This window comes from Eumetopias jubatus, unplaced genomic scaffold (genome assembly GCF_037043125.1).
Source record: "Eumetopias jubatus isolate StellerSeaLion01/CBP00866 unplaced genomic scaffold, mEumJub1_p1.0 scaffold_1, whole genome shotgun sequence".
In the NCBI taxonomy this organism is placed as follows: Eukaryota; Metazoa; Chordata; class Mammalia; order Carnivora; family Otariidae; genus Eumetopias; species Eumetopias jubatus.
This window is the reverse complement of record NW_028274807.1, coordinates 59,451,190-59,467,121: the sequence shown is the minus strand read 5'-3', so window position 1 is coordinate 59,467,121 and position 15,932 is coordinate 59,451,190. Positions and strand designations below refer to the sequence as shown.

The window sequence follows — 15,932 nt, the reverse complement described above, 5'->3', positions numbered from 1 at the left end:
CCTGTGTGCACTTAATAATCTCCCACCTCCATCTCCCCTGTAATCCTTTCCTATAGCCTCCTCAAACCCTATCATGAATCAGAGAAAAAGAGAAAGACCACCAGTCAGAGATAGACACCCCTCCCTGGTGCCAGCTTGGCTTGGGTTTAAGGTCTAATGATGCATGGTCCAAGAAAAATGTAATGGGAGCCACATATGCAATTTTAGATTTTTTCCAGTAGCCATATTAAGAAAGTAAAAAGGAATTAATTTTAATAACATTTTATTGAACCCAATATATCCCAAATACCATTATTTCAACATGTAATCAATATTTTTAAATTATTAACGTGATAGTTTATATTCTTATTATTCTCAATAAACCTTCAAAATCTGGGGTGTGTGTTACACATGTAGCACACTACCTCTCAGTTCAGACTAACCACGTCTCGCACACTAGATGGCTATCCATGGAGAATGGCTGGACAGGACGTGTCTCCAGGAACCTGGCTTTTAGGGGACTGTCTCTTCTGGTTCTCCATGGAAAAGCCAGTTTGGTGAATTCCACTTTAAAATTTATTTTCTAATTCAATCTCATTTTAGTAACCTGACTAAACCCATTTATCACATCTATGGGTCCTTTTGTACTTTTATCACCATCCAAATGGTATCTGTAGATATTTCCTGTTACTATAATCATGTTAAATAACACTGTAACTCTCAGTCTAGCCTTGACCCAATAGACATCTCCTCCCAATCAAACTGCCATTCCCTTTTTGTCATTACATTTTAGTTCATCTCCAATCCATGAATTGTGTTCTACTCGCAAGCAGTTTGCACTAGTTCTGCAAGAAGAGTGTGGTGAACTGCTGTGGTACCTAATAGCACTTTAAACGTGTCCATCTGTCTTCCAGAGGACTCAGCGCTTGGGACAGATTTCAGCTCATCGCTCCTAACCACATACCTATTGGTAGAGAAGTGAGAAAAATCAAAATCAAAATCCAAGGAGTAGGAGTTGAAATGTCTTCTTGCTCAGCCTGCCTAATTCTTAGGGAGCAGGGCAGTGCTTGATTCCAGCCATTGGCAAACAACAGCCTTGCTTCACATTCTTCCTCGGTTCCTCTGCCCAGGAAAGAAAACCTGTCACCTGTGAGCCCAGCCCCCTCCTCACTCCTATAGGAGAGGTGGTGGTGGGATAAAGACCTGAATGCCAGTTAAATGGAAACCAGTGCTTAGATGCCACCCAAACCCCAGCACGAAGAGCTCAGGGGATGGATTTGAGGGTTCAGAGCAGCTAAGGAGAGGGCATTCATCTTTAAACACTTGATCACCCTCTTCCCCGCCCCACACCCCTGGAAGAGTCCCTATTTTAAATCCAGGTATTCCTTTTGGTGGGACACAGATTCTTTCCTCACTGGCTCAATGGTGGATTGATAGAGAAAAGGTGGGTCCTGTCCTGGCCAGGGGCTAGGATGCAGCTCCCACAGAGGATGCCACACTCCTGCGCATGTCCCCGGCGGGCATCTGGAAGGCCTCGGATCCCCTGCAGCCAGCCATCCCCAGACTCCGAGCACACTCAACAGAAGGAGACTTGAATTATCTGCCCAAGGAATAAAATCCAAAGGCCTGCTGGCTCCCTTGGTGCCGGGATCTTCCATGTGGGAATTTCAGCAGTTCTGGTCAGTTTCTCGGTCCTCCCTAGACAAAATTCCCAACCTCACCACCCTAGCCTCCCTGTTCCCTCCATCCTCCCAGGCCACTTCACCCCAGACAAGCCTATCCTGACTACTTCAGCCTGCACCAGCATCTCTTCCCAAAGGCCTAGGTCTCGTATCCCTGTCTTCTTACTACCTTTAATGGAAATGGCATTACCCCACTTAAGTGTAAGGTCTAAAAGGGCTCAGATCCGAAAGCACGATTTTAGTCATGCTCGAATCTCCCCCATGGAAGCCGGTACCATGCCTTGTTCATAAAATGCCTTGAATGTGTGAATGTTGATGAAAATGACCGTGAGAAATGAGATGAGTCATACCATCATCATCATCGTCATCATCATCATCATCATCATCATCATCCACAAAACTCTGCCCGTGCCCAGACCACCAAAGCCCCACCCAGTGCTACGAGGGGGAAGGCATTTCTCGGAGCCCCAGGGTCTGCTCAACTGCTAGATTCAAAACCAAGTCATTTTTTTTTTTTTTAACTGTGCATTCAGAATCAAGATACAAGCTGCTCCCTCTGGGTCTGCCACAATGGAAGGGAAGGGGAGAGGCAGAGGAAATACGGTGAAGAGAATGACCCTTATTCACTGAACATATTCAACTGAACATATACTTGCATGCACACACGGCGGTGACAAAGACCGCAGACCCTTACACATCCACCTGTAACCGCAGACACAGGAGTGCCTCTCCCAGATGATGCCTCGGGCAGCTAACCCATCTCAGCCAGGAAGCTGAAGCTTCCAAGGCTCCTGTAGCTCAGGACATTGAAGTAGTCATGTGGCTCGGCATAGTCCTCTCCCCTTTGCTCTGTGTAGAAGCCCACGGGTGCCGTCTCTGCCTGCCTGCCACTTCCAGCCGATGACAGAGCTTGGGGGTTCCATTCCTCCTGTTCGCGTGCCAGCATCCTGAGGCCACTTTCCGCACAATGGACTCTGAGAGATTTCTTGTAAAAACAAACAAACTACTAAGTGAGGATGTGGGGATGTTATTCAGAAGTTACTCCCCAACATTATACATAGTTACAATGATCTCTCTCTCTTCCTTTCTTACACACACACACACACGCTCACACACACACACACACACACACACACACACACACACACACACACGCTAGGTTGTGTTCTTACCAACACCAGTTCCCTAACCCTTAATTGCTCAACCTCATCACAGCTAGATTTCAGGACTAAGCACCCCAGTGAACCTACACTCGCTCCACATGCAAGGAGCCCTGCACCCCATTACTATTCACTACTCACTAAGCCCAGTGAAGCAGCTTTCTGCCTCAGCTCTCTTGCTCTCTTTACTGCATCTGGCACTGTTGACTTCTGCCTTTTTGCCGTGTTCTCCTTCTCCTTCCCTGGCCTCCATGGCATCACTCTCTCTTGGTTCTCCTCTCCCTGTGAACCCCCACCTTCCCCTTTAGCCAGGCCTGTTTATTTCCTGCCGCCACGTGATCTCCCCAAATAAAGGGGTTCCCCAGAGCTCTTCCCTCTGTGTCCTCATACTCAACACTCTGAGTCACTTCATCTATATGTCCCTCTTATGAGCACCCTCTGCCCCCTGAAGATTCCCAGATCTCTACCCAAACTAGCCCTACAAACTTCTGCCCCAAGCTCCAGACCTAGGCCATCACAGCAAGCCCAGACTCACCGTGTCTCAAATGAGAGCATCATGTTTCCTCCGCCACAAACTGTTCCTGCCCCTGTATTCTCTGTCCTCGTTCGTGGCACAAGCTGACCAGAAACCTGAAGCCCAGTGTTAAATTCTGATCAGCCATAAAACCCCGTCCAGTTTCATTCCTCAAATACTCCAGTTTTACTCTCTCTAAAATCACTTCCCTCTTCTCTGTTCCTACCCCCATGTCTTATCTCCCCCCGTGCTTCTACATCTGCCTGCCTCTGGACGCCCTCTTTCTTCTGCTCTGACTTCCACATGGCCACCAGCACAGCGACAGTTTGGAACTGGGAGGTGGATCGTGCCACGCTTCTGCCTCAAACCCTGTGACAGCTCCCCTTGTCTACCGAAGAGTGCTTCATCTCCTATAGGAGCCACAGGTGGATGTCAAGGGGTTTGTAAAACCCCGCAAGTCAGTCCATAATTTCGCTACATTCCCTGCAGGAGACTGTGTGTGATGTCTCCCAAAATGCATTTTGTGATTTGGTCGCATTCACCTTTCCAACTGCATCCCCTGCAGTGCTTCTCCACCCAACACCCCAACTTCTGGTATAGAGCCTGGGTGCCAGAGAGACACCATTTATTGCGAAGCTGCTGTGAGCACGCACTGGCCAGCTCCTTTATGTAATCTCGGCAACAACCTCATTGAAGCTTCTACTTTTGAATGAGCTAATAGGCACCGACAGGTGAAGGCCCTTGCCCTGGACCCAGTTCTGACACGGGGCCAGGCCAGCCTCTTTCTCCTCAGCCAGACCGCCCCTCATCTTACAGCTTCCTGAATGCCGTGCACTGATTCCCGCCTCCCCTATTCTGTTTGTGCTACTCCCACTGTCCGTTCCTTGTAGTTCCCCAAAAAGTTGTTTCCTCTTTCCTCCAGACTCAGCTCCATAGCACATTGTCCAAGAAGCCTTCTCTGACCCTTCTGGGAGAGCGGCATTCTCCCTGGATCCTAGAACATGTTTCTGGATGTTCTCTGTTGTAACACGCAGTGCTGTCCAGAACTCAATATTACCCCTCTCGCCTCTTCAGGCCCCAAACTGTGAGCTCCCTGAGGGAAGCATCTCTGCCGTGTTCCTCTTTATAACCTCACAGCCCACAAGAGACTTACAGTATGTGTCTTAGGACTGAAATGTGTGTGTACTCACACATGTGTGCACACACACATGCACATGCACACGTTCTTCCTCAGCCCCATACCTCAAAGAACAGGGATTTTCCAAACCCAGGTAGGGACGCATGGTCAGATATCTATGATTGCTCTTATGGGAAAATAGGACAGATAGCAAAATTTGTTTGGGAAAATAAAGGGTATGGAGTCAGCCATTAGCCCCATAGGAGAGCATCGCAGGTGAAGGTTGTGCTAAGCCAAGGAAATCAAAGACCTGTAGGCACAAGCAGGATGGCCGAAGAAATGCCAAATGACACCCACTGCAAAGGTGACACCCTCTCTGTCTTACTGGAGACTGCTCTAAACATGTCACTTACCCCCACCATAGGTCTGGAGGACAGAATCCCAAAAAGCCACACACAGGCCTGGAGAATCACAACAAACACAAACCAAATCTCATTCTTCCCACCCTCTGTGGCTTCCCAGGATAGGAAACGGACATCATCACTGGCTAGTGTCCAGCTCAGCAGTGCACGAATATAGGCTAACAGGACGGGTGGGTGGGCTGCATGCATGTACATCATGAACAAATATCAAAACTTAGGGCTGGTGCCACCCTGCAGGCCCTGAGGAACTGGGCCCAGAGAGAGGCCATGGTCTCAAAAACACACACACACAGGAGTCAGGTGGTCTGTCCCCACTCACTGTTTTGTTCATTCCTTTTCAATAGCAATGGCTGCTCTCCCTTCCCATAGGTATGAAGGAAAAGCATGGTCATCATGGATCATGCTGATGCTGGACTTGAAAAAAGTACTACATCCCTTAATGTGACCCAATCCATTTAATAAATATAAATATCCAATTCCTTCTCAAAGAACTGATTGTGACCTTTGATGCTGGTATGTTCTTGCTTCCATTCCTAGATGGGCCACCCTTGCCCTGGGATCTTAAAACCATTTTGGTTTCCAAGGTGTTCTGGGAAATGTAAACATGTCTGAGATGGGTCTCTCAGCTGTTCGATTTTCATTTCATCCCGCATAGGGGACTCTGTGATTGTCAGTATAAAACACAAGCCTGGGGCTGATTTGTCCTAAAGGACCAAAGGGAGCTACAGAGATTGCAGCTGGGCCCTAGGAGGACAAACATTGCCCCCTGGGAGAATGTGAGGAGGAGGGACAGTTGGCTGTCATTGACATGGAGCTGGACACACCCATCTCTCCTTTCCCTCACAGAAGGTCCCCCTAGGGGAACTGCTTAACAAACATCCATTCGTTTAGTTGTAATCAATCCATGCAGTATCAACATTTTTGAGTACCAAGTATTATGAAGTGCTTCAGTAAATAAAATTTATGATAATTACAAGAACTTCACAACCAATACTTATTACTGCATGCCAGGAAAAATGCTAAGTGCCTTACATGAATTATTTGACTTGAGTTTCCCCACAACCCTGTGAATGCAGCATCACAATTATTGGCATTTTACAGACCCTACCACAGCAAGTCAAGTGGTAGAGCCAGGATCCAAAACTAGGTCTGTCTGATTCCCAAGTCCATGCTCCTAAATAATGCGATCAACAGGCTCTCCAGGTCTGTGGGGAATGCTGTAGGTACCCTGCTCAGATCCTCCCTACCTGACCAGTGCTCCCATTCCCCAGACACTGGGACTATGGGCTCTCGGTGGCTCACAGCTGCCCCTTCCCCAGAGAATTGCTCTTGGGCGCTCTCTGGTGAGCAGCCAGTGGTCAGTAATGACTGAGGTGAGTATTCAAAAAGCCAGCTCCCTGCCTCAAGGTACAACGAACTGCATACAATTCTTACTGCAGCCAAGTCTCCAGCTGAGACCACATCAAGTTGAGCTTTCTTCCCTCAGCCCTATCCTGCCTCCCTTACTATGCTTCACCTGAGAGTCCATCCCAATAAACTATTCTCACCAGAATTCACATGTCAGGCTCTCTTTCTGGGGACCTGATCTAACACAGTTGCTCCTGGCAGTGGCCCTGTAACACCCTCACTAGGCCCCCAGAAGAGAAGGCTAATACATTGCTGTCAAGAGAGATGCTAACACTGCTTTAGCAAATTATGCAAGAAAAAAATAAAATGCTCAGAAAAGCGAGGCTGCTATAATGGATGTATGTGAAATCATAAGGAATATATATATATATAGGTCTGTATCTTCTGTTTCTATTAATGTTTGATCTTTAACCCTGGTTCCTGACACAATGCTCCTTAAACCCTTATAATTTCCTGAATGATGGGAATGTCTTACACAGGGCTCCTAAATCTCTTGGAATCTCCTGGTGATAGGAGTCTTTTGTTCCAATGAGGTAATGTTGGGTGGGCTCCTGGATGGAGGCTGGTGACCAGAAAGACCAAGCCATGATTCGAAACTTGGAACTTTCAGCCTCACCGCACCCCCATTCTCCAGAGAGAGGAGAGGGGCTGGGAAATGAGTTCATAATCAATCATGCTTACATGATGAAGTCTCCAGAAACATCCCCCAAGTATGGGGTCCAAAGAGCTTCCAGATTGCTGAAAACATCCACATGCCAGGAGAGTAACACACCCCAACTCTCCAGGGACCAGAAGCTCCTGCGCTTGAGACCCTTCTTGACCTCATCCTGTGTATCTCCTTCATCTGGCTATTCATCTGTATCCTTTATCATCTTCTGTATTATGTAATAAGCCAGTAAATGTAAGTAAGTGTTCCTCTGAGTTCTGTGAGCTGTCAGCAACTTATCAAGTCCAAGGAGGGGGTTGTAGGAACTTCAGTGTAGAGCCGGTCAGTCAGAAGTACAGGTGACAATCTGGGACTTGCAGCTGGTGTCTGAAGGGAGGGCAGTCTTGTAGGACTGAGCCCTTAATTTGTGGGTTCTGATGTTAATTCCAAGCAGATAGTGTCAGAACTGAATTGATTGTAGGACACCCAGATGGTGTAGAAGAATTGGTCAGTGTGGGAATAAACCCACCCATCTGGTGTTTAGAAGTGTTCTGTGCAGTGTTAAGAGTAGAGAAGAGGAAAAAACAGAGTTTTCCCCAATATAACCTACTAAATCAGGGACTGGCAAACTAAGGCCCATGGCTCAAATCTGGCCCACCACAGATTTTTGTACTGCCCGGGAGCTAAAAATGATTTTTATATTTTTAAGTGGTTGAAAACAAATTCAAAAGAAGAATAATATTTCATGACACATGAAAATTATATGAAATTCAAATTTCAGTGTTTATAAATAAAAGTGTGTTGGAACACAGCCATACTCGTCCATTTGCATATTGTCTCTGGTGCTTTCATACTACAGTGGCAGAGTTGAATTGTTGCAACAGAGACCGCATAGCCCACAAAGCCTCAAAGATTTACTACCTGGCCCTTTACAGAGAAACTTGGCCAATCCCTGTACTACATAATTTTGAAAATCCAATAGCTGATTATGGTTCTAGGGAAGATCCAGAGGACACTCTTTCACAAAGGTGGAAAGGAATGTGCTAGTGAAGAGAGCACCAGCTTCATTAGGAGGCTTAGTGGCATCTCTCCTCTGCATGCTGGGGCTGAATGCTTTTATAGAACTGGGTCCCTGGTAGCAACACAGATGAGGAGACCCCAAAATAATATAGGGGCAGATGGCGGAGCTTAAGAAACAAAGTGGATGTAATTACTGCAATGGCAGCCAGGGAAGCCTGACCCACAGGGATATGAAGATGGCTAATAAAGCAGTGTTCCAAAAAGAAATATAGATGGACAGCCAACAGGGGCATTACTTATATACGTAATCAAGAGATCAAGAATACACGAGAGAAGGCTGAGGCCAGCATCCCCTGCAAAGTCAAGATCTCTTGCCCAGTTTCCGGGTCTGTGAGCTGCACTGGGGTGGATACCATCTCTGTTCACCCCTCAACTGCACTCTCCATCCAGCCTTCTGTTTCCTTCCATCCCGATTGTCTCCTGAGGAGACTGAATTATAGGTACTGCATCAGGGGGCTCCCTTGCCCTCGGGCTTGAGTTTGGGTTCGGCCAATGCAGAGCAACGGGGTGGGGGGGGTGAGGAATGGAGGGAAGGAGAGTACATTCTCTCTGCCACGGAGGGCGTTGGACTGGCTGTAGCCTTCCCTCAAAGATTCCAGTACTTCTCAAGGTGGTCCCCTGCACAAATCTCTCCTTCCAGGTTCTAGTAATCCCCCTCTCCTTTCCCCTAAAGATGAGGGGTGACACCAACACGCTGCTACACTTCCCCTAAAGGTTTCCTTATGTGTTGCCCAGTTCTTCGTAAATGTCTCTTTTAAACTGTCCTCAACCTACCCACCTTGAGAGCACTATGCATTCCCTGCCATATCTAATTATGTTACTGTGCAGTTGCTGAAAATCAAAGAGAAAGAAAATTTTTAAAGAACCATAAGAAAAAGCCATATCTGCAAAGGAGCAAAAATAAGACTCACATAATTTCTCAACAGAAATATAAGAAGCCAGAGACGATGGAAAAATGTTCTCCATGTGCTGAAAGAAAACACTTGCCAACATAGAAGTATAGACCCAGCAAAACAGATACATCACTTTTAAGTTAAGGAAAAATAAAGATATTTTCAGGCAAACAAAAACCAGGATAATTCATCGCCTGCACAAAAGGAAATACTAAATAATATTCTTCAAACAGAAGGAAAATGATCCTACTTACAAGATAGGACATGCAGGAAGATGTGGAGAGCACAGAAAGGATAAATCGAAGTGAATATTGACTCTCAATACTAATTTCTTTCAGGGTTTAAAAGAAAACTAAAATACATGGGGATAATAGCAATAAGTTGGGAAGGAAGGTAAAAAAAGTTAATGTGTCCTAAGATTCTTGCATAATCCAAGAAATGATAAAAGCACTAATTTATGCTAGACTTTAATAAGTCAGGGGTCTATTTCGTAATCTCCAGTGTAACCACTATAAGAATAGCCAAAAATGCCTCATTACCAAAGAGATCTTTTTTATAATAATAAGTACTTAATTCAAAAGACAGCAAGAAAGAATAGGGGGAAAACAGGCAAAACAAATATGAAGAAAATAAGGTGGTGGCTACAAACCCACTTATATCAGTGATAACAGCAGCATGTACATGGTCCAGAGGAAGCAAAGTCAGGGATGAAGAGGTGGGTTGTTAATTGAGCGGAACCCGAGTTGGGGGGAAAGTGAATCGGGAACTAGGGAGCAGGGTCTAAGATGAGGTGGAAAATAACATTGGCAATCCCAATCTCGCCTTCCCCAAAATGTTTGGTGACTGGAATTAAAGTGACCCGGGATAGCTTAAAAAAGTCCAAAAGGGCAGACAAAACAAATGGTGGAAATTCTTTCGCTAATCGGTAGCTACCAGTTAACAGCACAAGCACGTTAATATTTTTTTCACTGTTTACAAAGCTTTCACATGCAATGTGCCACCTGTTCATCGCAACTCTGTGATAGAGAGCAAGCAGAATCACGGGCATCCCCACTTTCTATCTGAGGAAATGGAGGCCAGGGAGTTTCAACGTCTTCCCTGTAATCACACTCAGTGCTGACCTTATGGTCAGCACTACATCATCCACTTGCCCATCTAGCACGCTTTCAGCTGCGTGACCTCTTAAGCCAGAGGGACAGAGGATTTACAGCCTACTGATCTTGCCATGTACCTTTTACTCCTAAATTTGGGGAGTGTTTATTTCTCATCCTACAGAAGTGCTGGGTAGCCCAGCAATACGGAAAGGTTATTAAAATCAAATAAGCTCATATGCACAACTCCCTAGCACAGAGTGGATGCCCCAGATGCATCAAACTCACAATAGATAAACTCTCCAGGGAGTGGCTTCAGGGGCAGGCAGGAGCTGGGAACTGTAGGTGATAGCAAGATGGGAAGCATACAGGTCCAGGCTTTCTGGGTGGGGTTCCCAGACCAGGAAGGGGACAGAAGAAGAGCGTAAACAACTTGACCGAAAGGCAGAGCAAGGGCCATCGAAAAGCATGAAGAAAAGAGGGCGGGACCACATCTTGGTCTTTCTCTGGCTAGGACAGGGACATGAAAGGATGGCACGGGCTGGGGGGGGGGGGGGTGCCCATGACTGAACTGTGCAGCCAGAGTTATTACCTTTCTGGTCAGTGTGACCACCATGATGACTGCCACACAGATGACTGCCAGCACGGTGGCCATGGCTCCCAGCAGTGGGATCTGGAATGCAGCGCTGTGCTCAGCCACTGGAAGGATGAAAAAAATGAAAATGAGGGGGTGAAAGCCAGAAGCAAAAGGCAACCATCACACAGCGAAGCCTCCATGTCAGGGCCCAGAGGTGGGGGCTGGCCAGGCCTTTCTCGAAGTTCTGGGGTCGTTAAGCCCGGCTCTTTGGCCAACAGAGCATCTGCCTGGCCCGTCGTGAAATCAGCTGCTGACCTCTCGAGCACCTCACACATTTGACCCCAGAGCAGACCACTGTTAACACTCCCTTCCTCTAGTCGATAAAATCGCTTTCTATAATAATCATGAAATGAAACAATGACATCCAGAGCAAAAAAAAAAAAAAAAACCCAGAGAGTGAACATTTTCTTTTATTAAATTTCATATTTATAATCATACCAGGAAAAAAGTTTAATTAAAAATTAAAATAAAATTAATATTAAAGTACTAAAAACAGGGCAAAAAGCACATAACCTTTCGCCATAAGCCTATCACATTATTCCAGCTGGGGGATTCTGGCAGGGGAGTGAGGTTCTAGAGCTTTATCCTTTACGTTTTCTCAGCACCTGGCACATAGCAGGTACTTAATAAATATTCGTGATATGAACCAAAGCATGAAAAAGTGAACTTCTATTAAGATGTAAAATGTAAGGAGGAGGAGCCAAAAGGGGGTTATGAAGAGAAGTGGGATAGCTGATCCAAGGAGAGTGGGAAAGAAACAGGACAGGTGCCCAGATGTGAGCTATGCCGCAGGTGGAAGGGTTTCCAGGCTGCCGTGTCCCATCCCCGCCTCCTTTCCAGGAGCTCAGGCGGATCCCAGGTGTCCAGGGAAGTCTTGAAAGAAGGGGATAGCAGAGGCTGGGCCCTCTTCCCTCTAACTAAGGGTTTACACTGTGGGAAAGATGGCTAAAAGTGCAGTCACTTGGGGCAAGGTAGTGCTCACAGTACCCACGGGATACCAGGGGGAGGGAGCCCAAGCTTCCAGAATGAGTTCCTTCTGCCCGGCAGACTCAGCCTCTTGCTTTGGCCGCAGGTGGGGAAAGAGGGCAGATGGGGAGCAAAGTGGTCATGGAGAACACAGCTTCACGAGGCAGAAGGGCTACGGCGGGCTGTCCATAGAACCAGAAAGGATACGGGCTCCTACCCGCGTGCGGCATTGACCTTTGTCCCAGCCAGCCAAGAAGTACCATTTTAAAAAGAAACTTGCGAGTAGCCTTATATCTTCTCAGCCTCCGCCCCCATCAGATAGTTACGTGGGAGGGGCTGGCATTCATAGCTAACACTTCCTTAGTCCCAGCCCCTGTTTAAGGGCATTTTCTTGCAGTAAGGAATTCAATACTGTGGTAGCACCTCGTAAGGTTACATTTATTTTCATTTCACAGATGAGAGAAGAGATACACAGAGAAGCTAAGTGATTCTGTCTGAAGTCAACAGCAGCACCAGGATTTGGGACCCAGTCTGGCTGGTGTCAGAGCCTGAGCTCATAAGCAGTCTGCTATACTGTCTCTCAGATGCAATCATCTTTTCCCACCTTCCAGGGAACCGCTTTAAGTTGTTCAGGTGGATAATGAATGTGAGAGCATTCTGGAAACTATGAAGTACCAAACAAATGTAAATTGCTGTACGTTTTCACTTAACACACACTGTGTTTTAATCCTTTATAAAACTTAGAAGCTAATCCAATTTGCATGATTGATGCTAAACTAATAAACGAGAACATTTCCCAAATGACCTTAATGACTATTCTTCCCAACAAACGCACATAAGATGCACTTCTTACCCCAAACAGTGGTTCTCAGTTCTGGCTGCACATTTGAATCACCAGGCTTTTAGAACCTATTACCTCCCAGGTTTGCCCCTGGAGATTCTGATTAAGCTGGTCTGCAAAGGGGTACCGGCGTCAGTATCATTAAAGCTCCCTGGTGATTTGAACGTGAGCCGAGATTGAGAGGCCCTGCTCCGGCAGAGTGTTTGGCAGGAACACATTTCCTATTCTGGAGGATGAAGTTCATCAGCCACCCTGCCCCAGAGGGCATACCTGAGCTGTGTAGGACCTCCAGAAAGAATGTCCCTCTGTAAATCCCATCAGGGTAGGTGTGATAGGTGCAGAAGTATTCCCCTGTGTCATTCCTGGTCAGCGACTGCAAGGTGAGGCCCAGGTTGGGCCCCGGGGCCACGCGCTCCCTGAAGGCTGGGTAGATGTGCCACCCCAAGTTAGCATGATGAACGGCCAGAAGTTGGTCCTGCTGCTCCCAGTTGACCTGAGTCACTTTGGCAGTGGTGGAGGAGAGGTGACATTGCAAGGTGACAGAGCCACCTTCCTCTGCAGAAACGTTCCCCATTGTTACTATCCTGCCTGACACAGCTCCTAGGGAAGGGGAGAAAGCATGCATGAGTCCTGGGGCAACAGCTGTCCTTAAAACTTCCCACCAAAATCCCAAAGGGCTTTGAGGCCACAGTTGGTTTCTGGAATGACAGACTCTCCTGTCCATCCCGTCACTCCCCACAGAGACTATAATTGCTACACCGCAGAGCCCATCACCCACTCAGGATATTCTGCTGTAATCTAGCTTCATGACGAGCTCGCTGATTATTTCCATGTACTTATTTTCTCTCCCTACCTAGAATATAAGCCCTGTCAGCCACCACTTCTGTTATACTTTAGCTTCCAGCAGCCAGTTCTGTGCTGGGCACATTATCCTTTGAAATGAAACCTGGTGGTTTGGTTGGCTGCCATTTGGGGTTGCCTAGAAAAACTTTCAGGAAAGCCACAAAATCCAAAGGAAAGGAGGGTTGAAGAGAAACTGTTTCTCCCACACAAAACCACCCTCCTCAGCACTGACCACCCCAGCACTGTGGGCACAGCTCCACCTTCAAATGATTCAAAAAACAACATAAAAAATAAGTTAGACTATAGTTTCTCAGCATCTGTGTGCTTCCTCAGAAACATTTGTCTGTGGTTCTTAATACAGAAGAAAACAGATCTAGTGTAAATTCAATCTATAACGGTAGACTCTCTGGAGTCTGTGAAGAAGACATTTTTGATCCACAGAAAACATACAATGCCTTTCTAGAAGTTTCCTCAAGGACAGAAGACAGAACGATGGAGCAGGACTGAACTTCTATAAGGGAACTGAGCATCCTGCCTCCTTGTCCCTTTCTTTCCCCTGTTTCCTTTCTTGGGTTGGCCAGTCAGGCACCCCAACCCCAGGGACTTCATCCGCCAAAACAGAACTGCACCTCCTACCCAGGGGCTGCCTTTTCTCACACGAGGGGACACAGGACTATGAAAACCATGCGTTTCCTTCCCTCACTCCCACTTCCACTCCCAGCCTCCCTTTCCTGCTCCTCTTCCTCCAATCCCACGCTGGATTGTCAGGCCTTACCTGAGACTGGGAGGGGAGCCTGCCTCAGGCCCTGGGCCCAGATCAGGAGGAGATACCACCACATGCTTCTGCCCAACGGGGGGCCCACAGGAAGCAGCCTAGGCCTCTCCTGCCACCAAAACTGGCAGGCTGCAGCTAGCAGGCCAAAACCGAGCCTATGAGGAGAGAGGGTCTTGGAAGAACTGAGCTCAGCAAAAACCAATGTCAGAGACAGAAAAAAAGCTCTCAACAAGTACACAAACTGCATAGGGTGAGCCACAAGAAAGACCGTGAAGGAAACACACTAAAAAATAAACAAAAATGTGGTTAAAAGCACATTGGTCTTTGGGTTACTATTAGTCAATCTACTGTTTTTAAGTTCTGTCTTAATGTGCCTGTTTTGTATCAGCCTTTGTCTCAGGAGCTCAAGGTCTCCGTCTATCTGTGTCATGCTCAAGATTCTGAAGAACTGGTTACTGATGGAGTTCACTGGGCTCCCCCTGGCTTCATCCAACTAAGGAATGTGCACCCATAAGAGAAACCTACGTCTGCACACTTACAGACCAGGACCTGTGCTTGAAATCTAATGAACCATGAACAAGAGGCAGTTACTTCAGAGACAAGATGTAGGCAGGACAAAAAGTCTTGGACAACAGGGCAAGTTGCCTTTGAATGAGGTTCCTCTTCTTGAATCGGATTTCTTCAGTCTCGTGTATCTGGACTGAGACTTTGTTGAACCTTGGCTTAGTTTCTCTAACCCAGTAGAATCAGAGGAGACCAGAGGAGTGAGTTTTCTTGTGACTAGTGACACCCATGAAAACCAGCAATGCAGAGAAGGGTGAGCCCCAGTTATCTGACCCTGGAAAGGGGTTGGTTGATGCTTGTCTGGAGTCCCTAGCTCCTGATCAAGTCCTACTGTTGACCCATCCTTCTTCCTGCCCGCCCTCTGTCTGTTCCTGCATTTATTTGAAAGTCCTGAGGGCCTACGAAACACCAGACTCAGCACCAGGCTCTGGGGAGACAAGGGTGAATAATCATGGACGCTGCCTTCAGACAGTCCAAGCTTGCTCTCTGGTGAATCCACACTCTGGGGAAAGGAGGTGGAGGGTCTCTCTTCACCTGCCTCTAGGGCTTGCCTCTGCTACCCTGGGCATGTTTCATGGTGTACGTCCCAAAAATCTGCTCCTCTACCAGGGGAACATCTAAAGCCTGCTGTTCTGCCCCTCCATTCCAGGCAAGCACCCTGAGCCTTCCACACTGTCCAGGCCCCTAGCCTCCCCCTCCCCCCTGCAGGATGCTCCATCTCACACCAGTTTCTTCTCCTCCCTGGGTTCTGCTCATTCCTAGCTGGACATCATGACCCGTGCAGCCCCCACAGCCCACCTCCAGCCTCTTAGACAACATACACCTCATCGACCTCTCTCTGCCCTAATTCAACCTGTCCCTCAAGGCTCACATCAAGACACATCTCCTCCACCTCCTTCCAGTAGTCACAGGGCCCGCAGCCGGAGAAGTTGTAATCCCTAATGTGTGTCCCAGGGAGGGTGCACAGCTGGAACGGGCAGAGTGTTTCCAAAAACTGGCTGTCGAGGCAGAGGAGCCGGGGGTGGGGGAGCTGGGAGCAGCTAGTGGAAATAGAGCACAAATAGGGGGCACTGGGGTTTGGGCTATAACAAATTTCCATAGTTCGTACAGGTGGGTGAAAGCCATACAGGCAGGACCTGCCTTATATAATGAGAAATCCCAAGAAACTTAAACTAAGTTTAAAAAAAATGGTTAAAGGATTTCTCTATTTGTTTCCAAGTAATCAGTCTAAAGAGGAACACGGTCAAATCTGTTTTGACCAATGGTGTTTTCCAGAGATATGAGGGTGATGATTAATAGACTGTGGTTAAAAAAA

The 15,932-nt window shown here is 47.2% G+C and overlaps 1 protein-coding gene across 1 annotated transcript; it reads right to left on the bottom strand.

Moving 5' to 3' along the window:
• Nucleotides 1-2,292: 2,292 nt before the first annotated feature.
• Nucleotides 2,293-14,313, bottom strand: TIGIT (T cell immunoreceptor with Ig and ITIM domains). Its single transcript, XM_028110492.2, has 4 exons — nt 14,054-14,313; nt 12,706-13,035; nt 10,584-10,690; nt 2,293-2,646 (listed from the first exon to the last, which is right to left on the bottom strand). Exons 1-4 carry the CDS (start codon nt 14,298-14,300, stop codon nt 2,413-2,415), a joined length of 918 nt encoding a protein of 305 aa, XP_027966293.1. The 5' UTR covers nt 14,301-14,313; the 3' UTR covers nt 2,293-2,412.
• Nucleotides 14,314-15,932: the final 1,619 nt, after the last annotated feature.

Excerpts from the sequence above, each read along its gene's own strand:
- TIGIT (XM_028110492.2), bottom strand. The coding sequence starts at position 14,300 with ATGCAGTTTGTGTACTTGTTGAGAGCTTTTTTTCTGTCTCTGACATTG. Across the intron at positions 13,036-14,053 it reads GGCTCCCCTCCCAGTCTCAG|GAGCTGTGTCAGGCAGGATA; the intron begins GTAAGGCCTGAC and ends CCCCTTCCCTAG. Across the intron at positions 10,691-12,705 it reads GGAGGTCCTACACAGCTCAG|TGGCTGAGCACAGCGCTGCA; the intron begins GTATGCCCTCTG and ends TCATCCTTCCAG.